The sequence below is a fragment of the Crocodylus porosus genome, unplaced genomic scaffold (assembly GCF_001723895.1).
Source record: "Crocodylus porosus isolate Cpor-Errol unplaced genomic scaffold, CroPor_comp1, whole genome shotgun sequence".
Taxonomy (NCBI): Eukaryota; Metazoa; Chordata; order Crocodylia; family Crocodylidae; genus Crocodylus; species Crocodylus porosus.
The window spans coordinates 108336663-108357694 of record NW_017728906.1 but is presented as its reverse complement, the minus strand read 5'-3'; the positions used below and the strand labels follow the sequence as shown (position 1 = coordinate 108357694).

Below are 21032 nucleotides of genomic sequence, written 5' to 3'. Positions count from 1 at the left end.
AGGACTATCCACAACTAAAGCATTCCAGCCAAGACTTTGTCTACCTGAGTCTCTAAGGATGGAGATTCTATAACCTCTCTGGGTAGCCTGTTCCAGTGCTTTACTACCCTGCTAGTGAGACAGTTTTTCTTAATATCCAACTTCAACTTTCCTGCTGCAACTTGAGACCACTGCTCCTTGTCTTGTTATCTTCCACCATTCCATCCTCTTTGGAACCACCCTTTAGGTAGTTGAAGGCTGCTATTAAATCCACACTCAGTCTTCTCTTTTGCAGACTAATAAGCCCAGTTCCCTCAGCCTCTCCTCAGAACCAACCCCCAAACCATTTTCATTGCCCTCCACTGGACTCCCTCTAATTTGCCCACATCCTTTCTGTAGTGGAGGAGCAAAACAGTACTCCAGATGTGGTCTCACCAGTGCTGAATAGAAGGGAAGAATCACTTTCCTCAATTTTGTAGCAACACTCCTACTAATGCAGTATGACATTAACCTTCTTCACAACAAGGGCACATTGATGGCTCATATTCAGCTTCTTGTCCACTATAATCCTTAGGTCCTTTTCTGCAGAGCTGCTGCTTAGCCAGTCATTTTGGTGACATTTAAATTCATGTGGTACCATATACTTGGCAACAAGAGGAGCAAATGATAACCCAAGACAATCTATGCCAGGATTGAGAGCATGGAAGCAATGAAAACCAAATGCAACAGATAAGATACTGGTGGTAGAATTAACTTCATCCCAGAACCAGTAACTTAGATGCTGAGGGATTGTCGCAGGGCACTTCAGTGCCCTGGTCCTAGGAAAAGGTACAGGTGCCGGTTGCCGGGGCAACTGCAGTTCAGTCAGCTGACTGGAAGGGGGCAGGGCCTGGCCTATATAAACAGCCTCTGAGGCCAAGCAGGCAGTGCCCTGCTAACATCCAAGGAAGAAGGAGCTCTGCTAGAGTAGGCAGCCTGGAGAAGCTTGATGGCCTGAGCAGCTTCGGCTCAAGGATATTGGGAGGAGAAAGCCCTGGTAGGGAGTGGAATGATGATTAGCCAGGTGGCTTACAGACTGCGTTTTAGCCAGGAGGCTTAGTTTTGAGTTGTAGCCGATTGGCTTATGTTATTGCTTTTGTTGTTACACCGGAGGACCAGGTGAGGGTAATAGGAGTTGGAGGAGGCCTCGTTGGGATTCCACAGCGGTGTGGGGACCCCGGTGCCAGAGAGGGCACAGCATTTTAGGGGTGCACTGACCCCAGCCCTGAGAAGGGGCACAGTGCATTGGGAGCCAGGTAAGGTCGAGGCTGCCTGAGCCCCACAGGAGTGGTAGACCCAAGGAGGGGATTTAGGGGCCAGGCATGGCTATGGCCACCTGAGCCCCACGCATGGAGAAAGGCCCTAGGGCAAGCAAGAAGCCCCAGGGAGGGCGCTCGCTTACGACCCAAGAGGGGAATTTGGGGTTCAGGCACGGCTATGGCCACCTGAGTCCCGACTGCGAGGGAAGGCCCCAATCGCGAAAGCAGATTGCGAGGGAAGGCCCCAATCACGAAAGCAGATTGCGAGGGAAGGCCCCAGTTGTGAATGCAGGCCCTAGGGAGGGCATGGCCTGGAGAGGCCAGAGAGCGTCTGCGGAGAACATGGGCAACTGTGAGGAAGGAGAGGCCAGGGGGCCCGTGAGGGTGCAGGCCAGGGTGAGATAACGGCAGGGGGCCCGTGAGGGCGCGGGCCAGGGTGAGATAACGGCAGGGGGCCCATGACGGCGCGGGCAATTACGTGAAGAGCCAGGGGTGCCCACAGGGGCACAGGCAGAAGTGGACTAGACAACATCCGGTACATCTGGGAGGCTTGGGCGTGGTATCAGGGGTGGTAGGAGCCATGCGCAGCCCCTAAGGCTTTAGAGTCATATCAGACGGGGCACCGACTTCAATACATCATGAGTACCATGTCCTAGGGGGCGAAAAGGCAGCCTCCCATAACATTAATAACATCAAAGTAGTGGCGGGCGAGAACAAGGGTGCATTGACACCAACTTGGCACGGTAGGGGGCACTAGGAGAGATCATGGGCGCTCCTAGGACGCCGCTCCATGACAGGGATGAATGTGTAACTGAATGTGTCAACACCAACTGCCCCAATGCTGAATATATCAGCACTGAATGCACTTAATACTTATGTACAGTATAAGCTAATTGTGGAGATAACAATGGCAGATGTACACTAATATAGCTGAAACTGAGGCTGCTGCTGAATGAAGTCATTTATGCAGGGCTGAAAAGGAAAACTCTGTGTTTTTATGTGTTCTTTCTGTATGAGCAACAGATGGACAGCTATTTGCTTGAAAGAACAATTCTTACTAGAAAGAAGGAGGATATTTTTTCTCTCTTACTTTTTGGAGCAGTTTTTTATCAGGAGTTTTACTTCTGATGAGCTTTTGATGAGCCATGTTTCTTACTCTCAGACTAGGAAAAACACAATTGATATATAAAATACTGTTTCCTTGCCCCTCACTTCAGTAAAAAATGAAACAATCATCCCATCAAGACTGCAATGAGCTGCCATCTTATTGGAAGGCTTTAAGTTTGTTGATACACAGATGGGGAGAGGAAAAAAATGCCTTCCGTCCTGGAAAAGGGTGGCTGTGCTAACAAAACTTACAGTCACAATGTCATGAAGTTTTAATATGGAAAGTAGTTCTTACCCCACAACCACCATCAACAAAAGCCCTGTTTCTCACCACTTTTAGAGTCTTTCAAACAACCTGGATTGTAACTTGCTAAAACAGTGTGCCTCATATGTGGTCGTATAACTTGGGGTGGGCGAGCGGGGAACTAACCAGAATGGTGCTCCCATCCTAGGTGAGTCTGCACCTTGGAAGCAGGAGTAGCCCCAAAGCCTTATTGTCGCACAGACGCTTCATTGCTGCTGTGGAAGCAACAATCAGAGTGGGCAGATCATGCTGTGGTTGCAGGGGCCACAGCTGGAGACAGTTTGTGGAGTAGGTAAGACTCCTGCCACCTCGTTCTCAGAACCCTTTCCCCTCCAGCACTCAGCAGCACTCCCTGCCCCCACCACACTTGTTATGTCTCTGTTCATATGTACCATACTCCAGCTTTATCAAGCAACTATCATTTTCAATAGAGCTGTCTCATTACCTTCCTTCTTCACAAATTTCACTCATAAATTATAGGAAGATGACAATTTAAGAAAATGTCTTTGCTTTGCTTTAAGTCATGGCATATTTAGAAACAATTCTTGCATCCATAAGTTAAAAGATCTTGTATCAGCTATTATATAAAACTCACTGACCACACTAGTAATGTTGACAAAAAGAAAGCTTGCATTATTATTGTATAAATTTTACAATCTGATAGAAAAATTCTATCTTCAAAGTTTTAGAGTCAACTACTATCATTCTTGATAGCAGTAATAAAAGTAATGAAAAGGGCACTGTCTTGTGATCTATTCTTGTGCTGCATTATTAGAAAAAGTAAACAGAAAATCACAATTCTTATAATGATTCATAATCCAATTCAAACTTCATTTCAATCAGCAGTAACAGGTCATCGGTACAGATGCTGCATAGAAATCAGCATCTATACATCTGTTCCCCTATTCTCATCTATGAAAAAGTTTTTAATAGCTTCACCTTTCAGTTGATGGTCTTTTCAAATACATCAGTGAGACTTGCAATAGCCTAACTAAAATCAGAATTTATAAGAAAGTAAAGGAAAGTGAGAGGCTTTACCATGTATTTTATCTTGAAGCAAAGGATAGGATAAGACATGATCTTCTCCCTGACCTCATATTTAAAAAAAACGCTCAAAAACCGAATTTAACACCTGAGATAAAATTGTGAAGCAGAAAAGACTGGTCAATTTCTTCTATTACTTAAAAACAATAAAGCTGGCTATAGTTTTCTGACATATAAAAATGATTACAATCTACTTTTAGCTTACTAATTACAAGTCATATCAGAATAATATACAAGCATTTTGCTATTTGAAAAAGTACTAATAATTCTCTGAAAGCTGAATTAAAAAGTAGTTTTGTTACAATAATTATATAGCAATATGACAAAAAATAAACTAATACCTGTGTTAATTCAACAACAAAGGAAAAATGCATCAAATATATACCTTGTAGTTCCCAGACTTTCAGAAGTTCCATGTTATTAGCACTTTCACTTAGGTACTTTCTGAACTCCTTCAAATTATCCTTAAGATTAGGATACATCTGTCTGGACCAAAATATCAAAGAAAACAAATTAATCATTTACAAAATCATGTACAGATAAATTATGTTTCTATGCAACAAACAAGGTAGCAGACAGGAATGTAAGAGTTTTAATCCAGTTCTCTAAAAGAGATAGGATGTGTGCATGGCAACTTAAAGGCTTCACTCTGATAATTAGTAAATATAAGCAACTTATATTGACAATTTCAAGGAAGTCTACAGTTCATAGATTCATAGATTCATAGATGCTAGGGTCGGAAGGGACCTCAATAGATCATCGAGTCCGACCCCCTGCATAAGCAGGAAAGAGTGCTGGGCCTACATTACCCCAGCTAGATACACATCCAACCTTCCCTTGAAGACCCCCAGGGTAGGGGAGAGCACCACCTCCCTTGGGAGCCCGTTCCAGACCTTGGCCACTCGAACTGTGAAGAAGTTCCTCCTAATATCCAATCTAAATCTGCTCTCTTCTAGCTTGTGGCCATTATTTCTTGTAACCCCCGGGGGGGCCTTGGTGAATAAATACTCACCAATTCCCTTCTGCGCCCCCCTGATGAACTTATAGGCAGCCACCAGGTCGCCTCTCAACCTTCTCTTGCGGAGGCTGAAAAGGTCCAGTTTCTCTAGTCTCTCCTCATAGGGCTTGGCCTGCAGGCCCTTAACCATACGAGTGGCCCTTCTCTGGACCCTCTCCAGATTATTCGCATCCTTCGTGAAGTGCGGCGCCCAGTTGCTTAGCAAGTATTTGGATCAGGCTTATTATTAATGTTGATGGAATAAATGACTACAAACAGCTCTCATGAGTTCGACACCAAAACAGTAAATAGTTAAATAAGGTTGAAAATGTCATGTACAAAAATCTCAGCCTGCTAACGTCCTGCTAGAAAAACCCCCACAGTAAAGCGTTTGAAATGTAACTTACGGAGAAGGATTTCATTTTACCAATAACTCTCATATTCCTTTTCCTTTTGAGTAAAAAGTCTTTATGCCCAACTTCCTTGCATCTGACAATCACATAGATAATATCAAAGATGGTATTAATTGTCCCTTTTTGTGGAAAAAAGTTAGTTCAAGTAGACTGGAGGCATTTGTGCTGTTGAAGCTGTTAAAGCTGTGTTCCTTCTTCATTGGATTACACACTGTAAAGGTTCATGTAAACTAAAACAGGTTCTAAAATAATTGTTTGTTCATTAGTTATGCATAAACTCTTAAAGGTGTTTTAGGCTAGAGGCTTCCCTAATTATTGGGTGTCTACAGCAAGAAAAGTGGCTTTACTTTAGGCTTGCATGAAATGGCAGTTGCTTTTGTAAGGTCTATAAAATCCACATGAGCCGCGTGAAAGTTTTCCAAAACAAAGATAAGCAGGAAAATGTTCTGGTGACATCTGTCTGCTGCTGTCCCAGGTTGAGCCCAACTCCCTGTGCAGCCACTCCCTATAGCCCCACCTGGAGTGGGGCAGGAACAGGTCTGGAGCTCCCCCATCCCCTGCCCCTGGGACAGAACAGTATGTGGGTGAGCGGGGACAGAAGGGGAGTGGGGTGTACCAATGAGCACTGAAAGAAAAGGAGGGGGTACCAAGAGCGAGGCATTCTTACCTCATTTGGGGATTTTAAAAAAGTCTCCAACAGCTGTTCCCACCATGTGGTGTGCCCATCCCATTGGAACCAGGGGAAACTGGGAGGCAGGATGCAGCCACCCCTGCAGCATCAAGTCACTGCTCCCTCACTCCTCTTTACAAAATCCTGGATCCTCCTGAGTCCTATGAGGTATGGGCAAATTCTGATGGTTTTACTGATAATTGTACTATCTTTGACCTGAAAGTTTAGATCCATATAGGACTGGGATCAGTCTTGAGGAAGGTGTGCTCAGGTCAAGAGGATATAGGGTGACCCTAATAAATTCCAGGAAAGGACCCAAAGGATTAAATGCACTAAAGTATCCTTTCTATCAGAGAGCATTTTGTCCAGGACTTATAATACTATCTTCAATCTAAACATCTATGTCAATGCATGTTAAAACAGATATTTTTAGTTAAATGGAAACTGCCAACAGGATTAAACAAAGACAAGCCAGTATTTAAAGGGCTAGATTTGAATTACAGCTTGGAATTCTAAATTCATATGACATGTAGAGCTAAAATCTGGATAATCCTGTATTAGGTAGCTAAACATGAAATGTTCTTAATTTTTTAAAAAGATGTAGGGAACAAGAAAGTGAGTGGTTAAATTTCCACAAAGATTATAGGCAGGTGTTAACTCAAATTTGATGTCTTCTAGAAGCGTGAGCAGACTATACTCAGCTAATTTATGTTCTGGAAGAAACATGACACCTTTTAAATATTTTAAATTTAACCTCAGACAATTTTAGTTTAGTACTAGAAATGTTCAGAACTGCTAGACTTTTGAAATAGTAAATGAAGAGTCCACTGTTAAAAAAACAAAACAGAATATATTATAAAAAAAAGAAAAAGAAAATCCACATTCTGATGCGTCTCCAACTGTGGTTTCTTAACAGCTCAATTTATGGGCTGTTTCCTGGCTCTGTGGCACCAGAGGTAACCTGCCACCCAGACTCACCTCTCCTACCTTTCTTGAGGGAAGATTCATTGTCTTCCTTCCACCCCAGTGAAACATACAAGGGACGATCCTCAAAAAATGCAGTGAGAGCAATCTAGGTCACCCAGCACAAGCTGAATCTTCCAGCTTGTCATCATCATGGCACAGTAGATGGCTGGCCACTAAGGGTGCCACATAGGGTCATGTGGTCCATTGTGGTATGGAAGAGTAGATTACTTTGTGTGACACCCTTAAGAACCAATCCCCATAACTTTCAAGAGTGCTGTACTAGGAAGTATGCTTTGCATTATTCCAGTTACAGATCCATGTGTACTCAGTCTATGCACAAAAGACTGCAATCTTTCAATTAGCACTATGCATTGAGGACATGCCCTGGGGGTCACTGCACTTTCCATCACTGAAGGCACAAAGGCATAGTAATTCAGATAATTTACAGTCCTGAACTGTGAATCAAAGACTCCAATGGTACCAAAGCAAAGTCACTGTTGACAGTCTTTTCAATATTTTTGGTTGAGGTTCCTGTTTTTCCCTTGTGACTGATGAGCTGAATTTCAGTGTTCAAGTTCCAGATGGTGATGTCACAGAAGCAGAAGGGATTTGGATCAATATGCAAATGCAACCATCGCCAGTTGCAGCTATTCATATATATTTTTAACTTCCATTTGAATCATGGAGGATTGTCTAGAGCCTGCAGGACATTTCTACATGCAAGGATGTCTTTGGGCATCCTAAGCAGAGAGAGGTAGTAAGCCATATTAGTCAGAAATCATGCAGAAGGCAGGGTAGATTTAAACCTTATAGACCAGGGGGTATAAATTGGGGGTTCGCATACCACCAGGGGTACACGTGGGTGGGTAGGGATGGAGTGCCACCACCCACCATCTCACACCACCACCTCCCAGGAGCAGGGTTGGGGGCGAGGGGGCAACAGAAGCAGCCTTCCTCTGTGGGCCAGACAGGTGCTGCCTGGCTGGCTGGAGGCTGGGTGGGGAGCTTACACACAGTGGCTGCTGCCACCATCCACCACCCCATGCCGCCAACATATGCAAGCTCTCCTTCCACCCCACTCCACATCCAGCCATGGCCATTCCCTCCCCATTCTGCCAGAAGTGTACCCAGAAGGCGTACACTCCTTAAAAAAGGTTGAAAACCCCAGTTATAGACAAACCAAATCAGATATTCATAACATAGGCTTTCATAAGTAGTATGAAGTAAGCCTGAAGTATGAAAGCTCATATTATGCACCTCTGATTTTGTTAGTCTGTAAGGTGCAAATATACCCTGGTTTCAGTCATCCTGACCACCTGTGGAAATTCATATTTCATTTGGTAGTATTTACCAAAAACAGTTCTTTTTGTCACATTGACTTGCAATGCAGAAATGCTTCCATGTATTAGAAGACATTTGAGCTATTTTTGCTGAGGACAGAAGAAAATAGCTCCTCCTTGCAGACTGTAGTCATCTTCTTCTGAGATCACAAGACCAGGATTCAGATGCAGGATTCATCCCTCCATTCCAGCCCCTTAAGATTCTCCTGCAAGGCCCTACAGCCAGAGACCTCTTGATTTCCAACCCTGTGACTATAAAAGTAAGCATAAAACCTCTGCAAAGATGATGGGTACAGAGAAAAATGAGATGATATCTCAGGACCAAATGAGCAGTTAAGCAATGCTATGTAGAAGGGCAGATTCTTGACAAGGCAGACCTACACGGGAGTGCCACCACAGACAGGGCCACAGTAACTTCTTGAAAAGCACTACAAACAGAACTAAAGATCCCTGGGCACTGCTGTGACAATTTGACTACATTAGGCAAGACAGTAAAAGATGGAGGCTCAGAATTACAAAGGTACAGATGATATTAGCAGCTTTGCATTGTAACTGACATCTCAGCAAGAATTATTACAAACAAGTTCACACTTTCTGAAAAATAAATGTGTCACCAGAGGAACAAAATAAGTCACACGGGGAGCAGAACACATGGCCAAAATTTGTGATTCATCTCACATAACTGGAAGCACTATTGATTTATCCCACAGTAGCATCTCTACCAGCTGCAGATAGCAAATGAGCTGATCAAAAAATTGCTGGGTGCACCCTATGTTCCTCTGCATGGCTCTGTAAGTCTGTTAATCACTTCAGGGATCAACAATTCGTAATTTGACATATGGGTTCAACTGCTTGTATTTTGAAAGTTCTCATTTTGATATGAATAAATTGAAAATGAAAGACCAGTTTCCCTAATGTTTTATTACAGTAACAACTGTATATTTTTTAGTTCTATTGCTATTCTAATTTTTGCCCAACTTCAGGAATAACATTTGATCATAATTCCAAGAGTATTTCTTCTGAAAGTTGATCCAACTGCATTTTTATTTTTTCTTCTACATAAGCCAAGAGTATGGGAATGTCACCACCAGAGGAAATAATTGATCTTGGCACATTTTGAAGTTAGAGTAAAGCGCACATAAAAGACTTAAATTAGAATTTTAACCAATTTTAAGCCACCTAATTGCTAAAACAGATTTTTAGAACATATGTCTTTTAAACTTCTATTCAAAACAACTGCAGAAATCAATTAAAACTTAGGTCAACTCACCTTAGCTTACCAAAGATAAATCCTTGTACTTCATTTTCCTCATTACCTTCCTCTTCTGTTGTGTCATTTGTTGCTGAACACAAAGTGCGCACATACAACACAAAGTAAAAAAATAACTAAAAAAACTATTAAATAAAACCCTGGCATCAAAAGTAAAGTATAAACATTCCTACTGTGATTCCTGATAGATTCATTTCTGTTGTTTCTTATTTTGGTGGCAAAATGGCTTCCTTGACAAAACTTTGTGAGCTTTCAGTTTTACTCTTAATTTAAAAAAAAAATTAATTTTAAAGTACTTACATCTTCAATGTTTAAAAAAAAAAAGGTAAAAATAATATAATTAATAGCCTCACTTCACAAAATGGGTTTTCATTAGTTTGAGTTGCTGCTAGTAATAAATAATGCTGGGTTCTATGCTTTAAAAATATGTGACTTCTCCTTCCTATCTTGAATTTCTCCTAATTTACTTTATTACTCACAAATAATTGATAATGCTATCTCCATTATTCTTAGGCCTGCTCCACACTATAAACTTTCCAGTCTTGACAGCATATCAGCAATAGATTCAGCTATGCACAGTTGAATAGCAAGAGTTAAAACATGATAAAGCAATATTCAGCACTCTTTCAGAAAACTCTAATTAAAAGCCTCAATTTTAACAATGCTATTGTATATGGGTCATTCCCTCTATATAGTTGCAGCTGAATCTGTACAACCAAATGTGTTGATTGTAGTCATTGCAAATAATAAACTAGGGGTTCGCGTACCACCAGGGGTACTTGGAAAGGGACTAGGGGGTACACGTGGGTGGATAGGGATGGAGTGCCACCACCCACCATCTCACACCACCACCTCCCAGGAGCAGGGTTGGGGGCGAGGGGGCAACAGAAGCAGCCTTCCTCTGTGGGCCAGACAGGTGCTGCCTGGCTGGCTGGAGGCTGGGTGGGGAGCTTACACACAGTGGCTGCTGCCACCATCCACCACCCCATGCCGCCAACATATGCAAGCTCTCCTTCCACCCCACTCCACATCCAGCCATGGCCATTCCCTCCCCATTCTGCCAGAAGTGTACCCAGAAGGCGTACACTCCTTAAAAAAGGTTGAAAACCCCAGTTATAGACAAACCAAATCAGATATTCATAACATAAGCTTTCATAAGTAGTATGAAGTAAGCCTGAAGTATGAAAGCTCATACTATGCACCTCTGATTTTGTTAGTCTGTAAGGTGCAAATATACCCTGGTTTCAGTCATCCTGGCCACCTGTGGAAATTCATATTTCATTTGGTAGTGTCGGGGTTAGCCGACCCCAGTGGACCTAACAGACGCCGCCTGCCACTTGCTTAGAGTATCATCAGCTATAATTGGGGCCTCACACACGCATGTTTCGCCTGCCATGACTTGATATTAATGGAGTTGGTTCAGATGTCTCAGCGTGTAGTCCAATTCTGAATCTCCCCGGCATCTCACGAGGTCCTGAGTTTCTGAGGGCTCCACCACCCCTACACCCTCGCCCCTTCTACCGGGTGGTGGCCAACTGGTTGGTCTGGGCACCTATCCTCAGCTCCTCCCAGACAGTCCACAAAAGAAAGGTCAATCAAAACAAACACGACAACCAAGAAGGTTCCCTTAATCTGTGTAGCTGCTGTGTCTGTCTGCAGCCTTCCAACTCAAGCTTGACCTTCGAGGGGCTTGACGAGATTCCTTTTTAACAACTTAAGTTCACTCCTGAACTGTGCCCCTATTACAGGGACTACGGTACCCAAAGTCAATCGTGCCCCTCTATTAGGGTTATTATGGTACCCTTCTCCCGCTGGGCTCAGTCAGCTCCCAGCCAGTAAATAAACAGTTCTACTCCCCGCAGGAGCCAGTAAACTGTGTTCCAAAACCCTGCTGGGGTTTTGCTCTCTGCCAGAGGCTCCTACCAGCGTTCAACATCGCATTCAGCGTTCCCTTCAGTGTGCGCCGGCCTGCTCCAACTCCTCCTCCTCCTCTTTCCGGTTCTGTGTTGCTGCCGCTTTCCGGCCTCTTCTTTATACCGGCAGGGGAGATATCGGCCCCTCCCTTCCCAACACACCTGGGTAACGGGAATTTCTGCCAGGCTCCTTGAGGCTACAGGCCTGGGGCTGCTGATCCCCCTCCTTCGCCCAGGAGCCTTGGAGCCTGCTGGCTCCTTCTCTCTCTCACAGGTAGTGTTTACCAAAAATAGTTCTTTTTGTCATATTGACTTGCAATGCAGAAATGCTTCCATGTATTAGAAGACATTTGCGCCATTTTTGCTGAGGACAGAAGAAAATAGTTCCTCCTTGCAGATTCTAGTCATCTTCTTCTGAGATCACAAGACCAGGATTCAGATGCAGGATTCATCCCTCATAATATGCACCTCTGATTTTGATTATATATATAATGAGTAATAATTTTTCTAGGCCTCTTATAGTCATACTTCTAGCAGAAGTCTATGTAAGAGCTTTTATGATTCTAGGATTTTCAGCCATTACCTCTAACAAGCTAACAAGGTGATTGTCTTGGCTGAAGGGCCACTTAATAAGTTTTGGGGACCTGTCGAGGCCCACATCCTTCTCACTCTCACTTCACTCCTCTGTTTCTCTCTCCTCTTTTTTCTCTTTCTGTCTCTGTCATCTCAATTTTCTCTTCTCTGTCTCTCTCTTTTCACTCTTCTCTTCTCTCCGTCTCTCTTTCCTCTTTTCTTCTCTGTCTCACTTCTCTTTTCTCTTCTCTGCTCTCTCCCTTTTCTGTCTTTTCTCTCCTCTCCTCTGTTCTCTTTCTCTCTCTTTTCTCTGTTCCTTCTTTCTCTCTTCTCAGTGTCTCTCTCCCCTTCTTTCTCTCCCTCCCCTTCTGTCCAGAGCCTGGCTGAAGCTGTAGTTTGCCAGGAGCCTCAAAGCTCAGCTGTGGACCCAGGAAGGAGCTTCTGCTACACCAGGCAGGTGACAGTGTCAGAACTTGCTGGCAGTGTCACAGCTAATGTGTGTGGCAGAAGCTCCTGCCTGGGTCAACAGCTGAGCATTGGAGCTCTTGGAGAACTACAGCTCTCGCCGGGTGGGGAGACAGAAACAGAGACACCACTGTCTGCGTGGTGTGGCAAAAGCTCCTGCCCGGGTCCATGGCTAATACTGCTAGCAGGTTCCGGGTCGGGGCTTCGGATGGGATATTCCACCACAGGAGCAGGGCAGCAGGTCAGCTGTGGATGCAACTAGCAGATTCTGCATCAAGGCTCCTGAACCTGCTCACAGCATCCACAGCTGATGCTGCTGCCCGCCTGCTGGGGAGGAGGCCACGCCTGGGTCAACAGCTGATGTTTGATCCTGTTGGGTGGAACCAGTTCCACCTCCCCAGCACCACACAGTGGCTGCAGCCACCAGCCACCCATGGGCCAGATCCAATAACTGGGCAGTTGTCTACCTGCAGGCCAAATCAAATCTGTTGGTGGATCAGATCCAGTCCACAGGCCATATTTTGCCCACCCCTGCTACAGACACTTAACACACCTGTGGGTAAGGCAATCAGTCATTTAAACAGAACAAATAGTAATGCAGTAACTCCTTGATTATCCAAAACCAGAGATCCTGAACCAGGGTGTCATGGCAACCTGGGGTGCCACAAAACATCTTTTTAAGAGTGGTGCTAGGTGCCTGGGAAACAATAGCACCATTAGGTGTATAAACATTTACACATGATTCACAAGATAAACCCAGAGATTCAAATAGGAATCCATGATATCAAAATAATTCTGACCTGTTGTGGTTTTTCTGAATTTTCTGCAACAAAATTGATCTATTATTTTCTGTAGTCAATAAATGAGTTAAAACTAAAAGCTAGCATTTTCCAAGGCATTTCATTAAACCATGATCTTAATGGGGAGGGGGAGGAGGAGAGGGAGGGGGTGTGAGTCTAACAAGGAGTGCTATGAGTCTGAAAAGGTTGAGAACCACTGTCCTAATTTCATTAGCACCTGCCAAAAATACATTAAAAAAACTGGTAGCCCTGGAGTTATTTTGTAACCATGAGGGTCCAGGGAAAATGCAAGCAGCAAGGACTTTTGATTGTGATATCTTCTGTTGGACCAACTGTATAGTTGGGAGGGACATAAACAAGTTTTCAGGTATCACTCTACCCTTTCTCAGGTCTCCTCGGGTATGGCATTACCTAAAAACTTGTCTATGTTCCTCTTAACTATACAGTTGGTCTATTAGAAGACATCACCCACAAAAATCCTTGCCTCTTGCATTTCATTCTCACTAAAATTGCTTGGATAAGTAAAGCCATAGCTTCTTTTTAAGAATCATACATGCTACCATAATATATAATGTAAAATCATACCAATGCTTAATAGTGTATATATTAAAAATAAAAGTTGAGAACAACTTATCAATTTCAGTACTGTATTAAATAAAGCTTAAAAGGAGAACAGTGTATTATACTTTATCAACAGTTACAAGTTAGGAAAACAAAGTTGCCATTTAGATAATAAAGGTTTTGTAAGCAAGGATGTACTGAAGTCATTTGCCAGACCTCACCAATATTAATATTAAAGCCTATTTAAGTCAATTTAAGCATGCCAACTAATTTAAGCAGGAACAACCTAATTTCAGTTTTTTGCATTGCATTAAGGCTCATTACATTATGAGCATGCTCTCAGCCTTTGCTCTGCTGTTTGCACCTCATTAAGGCTCATTACATTCATACCAAGAACACCTTCTCTCTCACAACAGCTTGCAAACTGACAAAATGCATCCCATTCAGGACTGCTAATAACCCAGTATTGTCAATAGTCAACACAGGGTTAATTACCCATGTCACATGTTTTCTCAACCCTAAAAGAAAGTTTATTTTCATTTAAACTTTTCCTCAATAACATTGCAAAACACCTACCACAAGCAAGCCAAGATAACATTTTAGAAGGGTCTTTCTTAAATTTTGCTACTCTAAAGAATAAGATCTCAATACCAAGCCTCGGGCAAGCACCTCTTCCTCTAGAAAAGACTAAATAAAGGGTTTTTTTTCAATATGTCTTAAGTGTCATCAAATCTGGGCTCTAACAAACAAAGAAAGGAAGAGAATTCAGCAACAATGGCTCCTTCTAGCAGGAATGAACTCTATTACCTCTGCTGTTCACAAATGGAAGGGTTCTGACAGTCTGAGTACTTCAAATGATCTCAGATGTTCTGATAAAAAGCAAATCTCTCCAACAGTCAAAATCCAAACAGTTTAGAGATCAAGATAAACACACCTTCAACTTTCCCTGCAAACAAGCAATTGGTGGCCAGCAGCTATAGGTTTAATGTATTCTGTATGAACATAAATGATCAATGGCCTGGGGGATAGGCCTTATGAAGATCGACTTAAGGATATGGGTTTGTTTAGTATGAGTAAAAGAAGGCTGAGGGGTAACTTGATACCTCCCTACAAATATATCAAGGGAGAACAGCAGGATCTGGAAGTGCAACTTTTCAGAAAATCATCCCTTGGGAGAACAAGGACCAATGAGCACAAGTTAGTCAGGGAAAAGTTTAGGCTAGACAACAGAAAAACTTATTTTCCATACAGGTAACCAAAATCTGGAACACACTTTCAACAGAGGTGGTGCAGTTGCCATCCCTGGTGGTGCTCAAGAGGAGGCTGGACAAGCACCTGGTTGAGCTCATTTGACCCCATTACCTCTTGTCCATGGCAGGAGACTGGACTTGATGACCTTACAGGTCCCTTCCGGTCCTTCTTTCTATGTGTGACAGCTGAAAATTATGTCTGTGTGATAAAGGTGCTTGCTGAAGGCTCTATGAAGATTAGACCAAGTGTTTTTCTGTCATTTGTTTAGATATTAAGCTATATATTTTTGCTAAGAGCTTAATTAAAGTTTAAGATGTAGGAAGGCCTTGTATGAAGTAGGCCTAGTAAATTCAGCTAAGCCTTGAAGTAGTAAGGCCCTGTGGCGTAGTTAAAATTAACCTTATCAAAAGAATGCAAGGCTTGTACTGCTATTGGTCAGTCTAAGGACAGTTGAAATAAAAAAGTATGAATGGCTGTAAATTATCAGCATAGCCAGAAGTTATAAATTGGCAGGCACATCTGGAAATCATTCATAAGGAAGATATATCTCTGGGACTAATTAGCTGTTGACCTGGATCAGTGGGCCCATGGATCTCAAGGAGCCCAAGGACTGAACACCAGGGTCCTTCCTGGTACCTCTCAGACAGCACTGATTGGGGATGCCTGACTTCGCTGAGCTTTGCAGAAGACAAACTTGTCATACATCAGGCATCAGAGGGGACTGACGGTAAGTTGCCGACGCGAATTATTATTGTCTGTCTTTATCTGTCTTAGTATACTATCTGTAGTTGTGTTTTTGTGAAGTCAATAAACCTTTCTTACCCTTCTACCCTCGACCATACGCTCAATCCCAAACCCTCCACAGGCAGCTAGGACACTATGATTCTATGAACCCCTTTTCACAACCAATTTGATGCATTCTACTTACCTGTCATTAAAAAGAGCCAAACAAGGGAGAATTTGCTGCAATACTAATTTACTAGGAAAAATTTACTGCAACCCTGAACAGAAAATAATCTTAATATTAATACTAAAAATTTCAAAGCCTCTGTAGAGAAACAATGGTGACAGAACAGTATTTGGCTGTAGTGATCTCTCTTCAAATAACTGACCTGTAATTGTTGTTTTCTAAAGACATACATCATAAATTCCCAATCATGGATCTGGGCTTATGTGCAGCACTTAAGGGAAATTTCCTTAAGAGAGCAAGTGCTACTAATTTTGGTAATGTGTCATACTTCAATCTCAGAAAATTAATGTAGGTACCCTTTTTCTGTTCTTCAATAATTCTTTCCTAAGACAGAAGGTGAAATGACTTCCATATGTACAAAAGATTAGGCCTGTATCTGAACTACTTTTAACATATCCTGTAAAAATCAATTAAATATACCATTGAAAACATTACAACCCTCAGAATTGAAGATGCCAAATATTTTGTGTTAATGGTTAACAAGCAACAAATCATAAAAATAATATATATATATACCTTTAACCTGAGTGTCATCCACTGCTTTGTATTCTGTACTCTTTATTGCAAGTTCCACACCATATCCAGACAAATATGTTTTCCTGGAGCCTGATTTCTGCTTGAAGATATTATTTTGACAAGTGAAAAGACACACCTTTAAAACAGCATGCTTTAAGAAGATTACATTATCTAATCAATCAGGTTACATGTTATGAAACATTTTAACTTTTAAACATTTAACAAAATACTTAATTTGAAGTTTGTATTTTCAATACTCACAATAGTTTATTTTTAAATAAAAAAAAAAAATGAAAGCATAGATTCAGGCAAAACATTTTGACAATATTATGGTAGTTCCTTCCACTGGATTGAGAAAAACAGTCTCCCCTTTTTCCTGCTGCTCTCATTATAGGTTGGACAAAGTTTGTAGTCTCTGCACTAAATATATCAGAGACCTCATTACTGGCATAGTTGATAGAGCTACATAAGGTTAAAGCTGCCCTAACACTTCCTATGGCAAACCTTGTTTTCATCTGATAATTGTGTTTCTCCATGCCAATGCTGCAAGTGTTCTGCTTAGAAGTTCTGGTGTCTTCATATTTTGGAGCAAGAACTTGTAATTTGGTGTTAAGTGTATGTGTTTGTAAGTACCTGTGAAATTTTGCTCAAATTTGACCAAGTCATGAGACTCCAGAAAGCGTTCAGCTTTAACATGTTAGAGACTTACTAGAGTTTAACAGATACATTTTCCAAAGAATTTCCTGTCTGCACTGAGCATGGTCCAGTCCACAGATGCAGGAGATGAACCTGTTTTTTTCTGTAATTGTTCCTCCTGGCAGCCAGAGACAATTGTAGTGTCAGGCACACAGGATGAGATAATGGAAACTGTTTTTCATCAATATTCCTCTTACTAGCACTCAGAAAGCAAGGAAGAGGAGGAGAAGCAGTGTTGGCAACTTTGCGATTTTGTCACTAGATCCAGCAACTTTTAGAGGTTCCTAAGCAACAAAAGTTTGACGAAATGGCAAACATATTTATATTAAGGATCCTGTATCAGTTTACCATATGAAATACTTGGTACATTGTCTAGTAACATTTTTATGGCTGAAGGTTCACCTGGCAACAGTTAACAAAATTTGTCTGGCACACTGTAGATTGTAGGAGCTCTTAAAATAAGAGGAAGAATCACGCTGAAATGCAAAAGGGGGGAGGAATGGGGTTTGTGCAAGAGCAAAAGGGGAAGAGTAAATTGCAGGAGCAGAAAATTAGAAAATTAGTGATGAGGTCAGTATCTAAAGTGTTGCTATCTCTTTTTCAGTTTCAAAGTCTATGTTAGGTAACTAATATAAAGTTTCACAATTAGAATATGACTTATGTGATTTAAGCACACTGAAAACTTAAAGGAGAAAAGGTACACTAGAAACAAGAAAGACAAATAAATGTAAAATGGAAACTGTATATTGAATTGGTGGCAAGCTGAGCTGCGTACCTGAACATAATGTCGGAGAACGTAAGTAATTTCCTCCTTCTGGGCCTTTTCAGACAAAACCTTGTGAAATTTAACAAAATCTTTTGTACCCATTTCGGCATAAAGAATAACCACAGGAACATTCTCCTTGAGTGTAGGGAATTTATGATCTCCTTTAAACAGATATGGCCTTGGTCTATGATTAAAAACAAATATTTCTTATCGTATATATCCATAGTTCAAATGATACAGAATACATAAATAAAAACAAAGAGTTTTGTTTACTTTCTGGTTATCAAACCTTTATAAAATTAGATGTAAAATATACAAGGTATGTTAGAAACATAAAAAAAATGGCTACATAAAGAAGGATTCAAAACCAGTTTTCAAATGAAAGCTTAATAATGATGAAAATCAGCATCAATTAGGGGATAATTTTATAACATTAGATTAAGTGGCAGCTAAACTAAAGATTAAAAAGCTCTGAAGTTTCATTTGTTTAATTAGTGTGCAAGAAGCAGCCTTTTCATTCAATAATGAGCCTTACAGCCACTGGACAGAACATGTACTAACCACTAAACAACAGATAAATGGAACGGCTACCCTCTAGTAACTGAAGCCTGGAAAGGTTACCTGTATATATTCATGGTTTGGGGGGTTATGTCTCTGTAACAGCACAGGGCTTTATTTATATTAAAGCAGCCCTGCTTCTATTGCACATGCATCATCTAACACTTGAACCCAACACCATCAAAAGATATGCATTACCACTCTACCTCAGTTCTTGTAGATAAAAGTCAACATCTTATGAAAACAAAACTCTGAGAAAGATGTGCAGGTAGAGTGGGCATAGGCAACACTCTCAAAAAGCTAATTATTAACAGGGATCCTGGTTTTCTCTGATTTAAAAAACGTCCCCATTTTCAGTTTAAAACATTAACACCAAATCCACATTTTTCCATAAAATGAAACACCACTTATATATATATGTGGTGTTTTGTTTTAATCACCAAAAAATCTGGATTTGGGGTTACTTTTTTTAATCTGAAAATTGGAGTGTTTTTTTTTTAAATCAGAGAAAACCAGGATCCCTGGTTATTAATGAGTAATTTCTTCTTTAAAGTGGACTTTAGCATGTTTTCTCTTGAGAGTGCCTAACAATAAGCAGTAACTTCATCCAATATGGGTATTTCCAAAGCAAACAACATAGCTAAATGCTGGTCCGGAGAGATGAAGAAATCCAAACAGATTTCTATATGAACATCAGAAATGTCTTCACTATGACACTACTTAGGGGCCTGGCATTGTCGTCTTCATCAATACACATAACACAAAGCATCTCACATACTCTGTTAGAATGATACATGAAAATAGGCAGTCCCTTTACTCAAATACCCAAAAGTCACAGAACACACAACAACTTCCTAGAAATACCTTTCTCCTAGGCAAATACTGACTTAAATCTCCTTTTACACCAAAGTTCTTAATTCTAGTTAAAGAGATACAAAAAATATTGTAACTTCACTAGTCTGATTTAGCTAAAACAAGCATGCCACTTTTGGTAAATGGTTGAAATAAGGGCACAAAATAACTTTTCCTTCCATAATCTAGTGAAAAAAAGATCCATTGTAAAAGCCAAAACTCATTCAGCTCTCTCTGAGTTTAAATTGCTGATTTTAGTGAAAGACAGTAAAAAAAGCACTCTACCAAAGATTCACAAGAAGCTTTAATTAAATTTGTCAGCACCAAGTAAAGATTCCCATCAGGACGAGTTCTCTGATTACCTTAAAAGACATCAGTCTGGTTTTTTACCTTGTGCTACTATTACTTTAATATTCTGGCATAAGCTTTTAATAGAAAAAAAAATTAAAAGGAAGTTTTCTAGGCAGAAAATACATGGTAATTATCAAAATGCTAGATGTAGCCTCCAGTGTGAAAAATGTGTAGGAAAGAATGGATACCAAACAAACAAAAATCCTGAAATATTTACTGGGTTATCATTCTAACGAGATTATAGCAGTATCAATAACTTTGTGAACAAAATGGAGCAAATTTTTGTAGACAAAAGAATCAAAAAAGGCAAATGTAAAGAGGAACGATTGATTTCTTCTGGTTTGAATCCTATTCCTAAAAAATGCAGGGTATATGTATTTAAAAGAGAATCTTTTAGCTCCATTTACCTTCACAAAGAAGTTAAGGGTATCTACATTTGCTTCATGAAGTTAAGACAATATTAACCACTGCAGAAATAAAAACAGAATGGTAAGCATAGTTGGAGGGGGGGGCACGGTTATGGCGGTGGAAAGCAGCTGTAACTCCCACACTTTTGTGGGGCTATAAGGGTCTAGGCAGACTGAACTGGAACAAGGTACAAACAGGGCAAATACTGTCTCAAGTGTATTGGTTAATGAGCTCCTACAGAAAGTATAGCCAATTAAACCCGTCCTTTATTGACTGGGTATGGACAGACTCAAATATTCTGACGTGCCCCAAATGCCTGCAGTGGCATCCCTATACTGGAGAAAAACCCAGGCTCAAGTCCTAAATGCCAGATACTATCTCCTGGCATTCCCTGTTATGAGGGATGACGGGTATTGTGGTGTATTGTCAGACTTCAATCTGTCTCAGCAGAAACCTGCTGACCACAACACAAAATGATGTATTAAAACAACCTTGCAAATGCTTAGGCAAGTAGTTTCTTTAACAATGGAATAGTGTGTAGGATACATGATTCCTTGTGTAAGAAGAACAAGATGCAGCCCACTAACTATCGTCAGCAGATAAAGCAGAAGCAAAGCCTTGGAGATGGTCCTGAAGTCAGCAAAGAACCAGAACGAATCAGTGATTGACGGAGAGTACCCAGATTCATGGCCTTATGCATGCACTCTTAGCAGAGAGACATGCAAATGGAGGAAACGCATAAGCAAGTCTTTCTTAATGAAGTAAACAGTAAACCAAGGCAGAGCTTGTGATGGGAGGAGAAATAGGTGAAACAGGAGGAGGGATGTGTCCATGCGTCCGTTGGCGAGCACGCTCGCTAGGGCGCCTACGGATGATTGTCCACCAATCCCCGGTTGTGGCCCCTGCTCCGGGGATGCTCACGCCAGGTCCGCCTGCCACGACTTCGATGTTTCCTTGGTTCAGT

The 21032-nt window shown here is 41.4% G+C and overlaps 1 protein-coding gene across 1 annotated transcript in view; it reads right to left on the bottom strand.

Annotated features, from left to right (window-relative positions):
* The window catches only part of UGGT2 (UDP-glucose glycoprotein glucosyltransferase 2), a 227763-nt gene that overhangs the window by 173616 nt on the left and 33115 nt on the right, over positions 1–21032 (bottom strand). The window contains exons 5-8 of the mRNA XM_019528498.1: positions 17909–18083; positions 16438–16534; positions 9389–9461; positions 4118–4218 (exon numbers count right to left, since the gene is read on the bottom strand). Of these exons, the coding sequence (XP_019384043.1) occupies positions 4118–4218; positions 9389–9461; positions 16438–16534; positions 17909–18083 (446 nt within the window). The remainder of the gene's footprint in view (positions 1–4117; positions 4219–9388; positions 9462–16437; positions 16535–17908; positions 18084–21032) is intronic.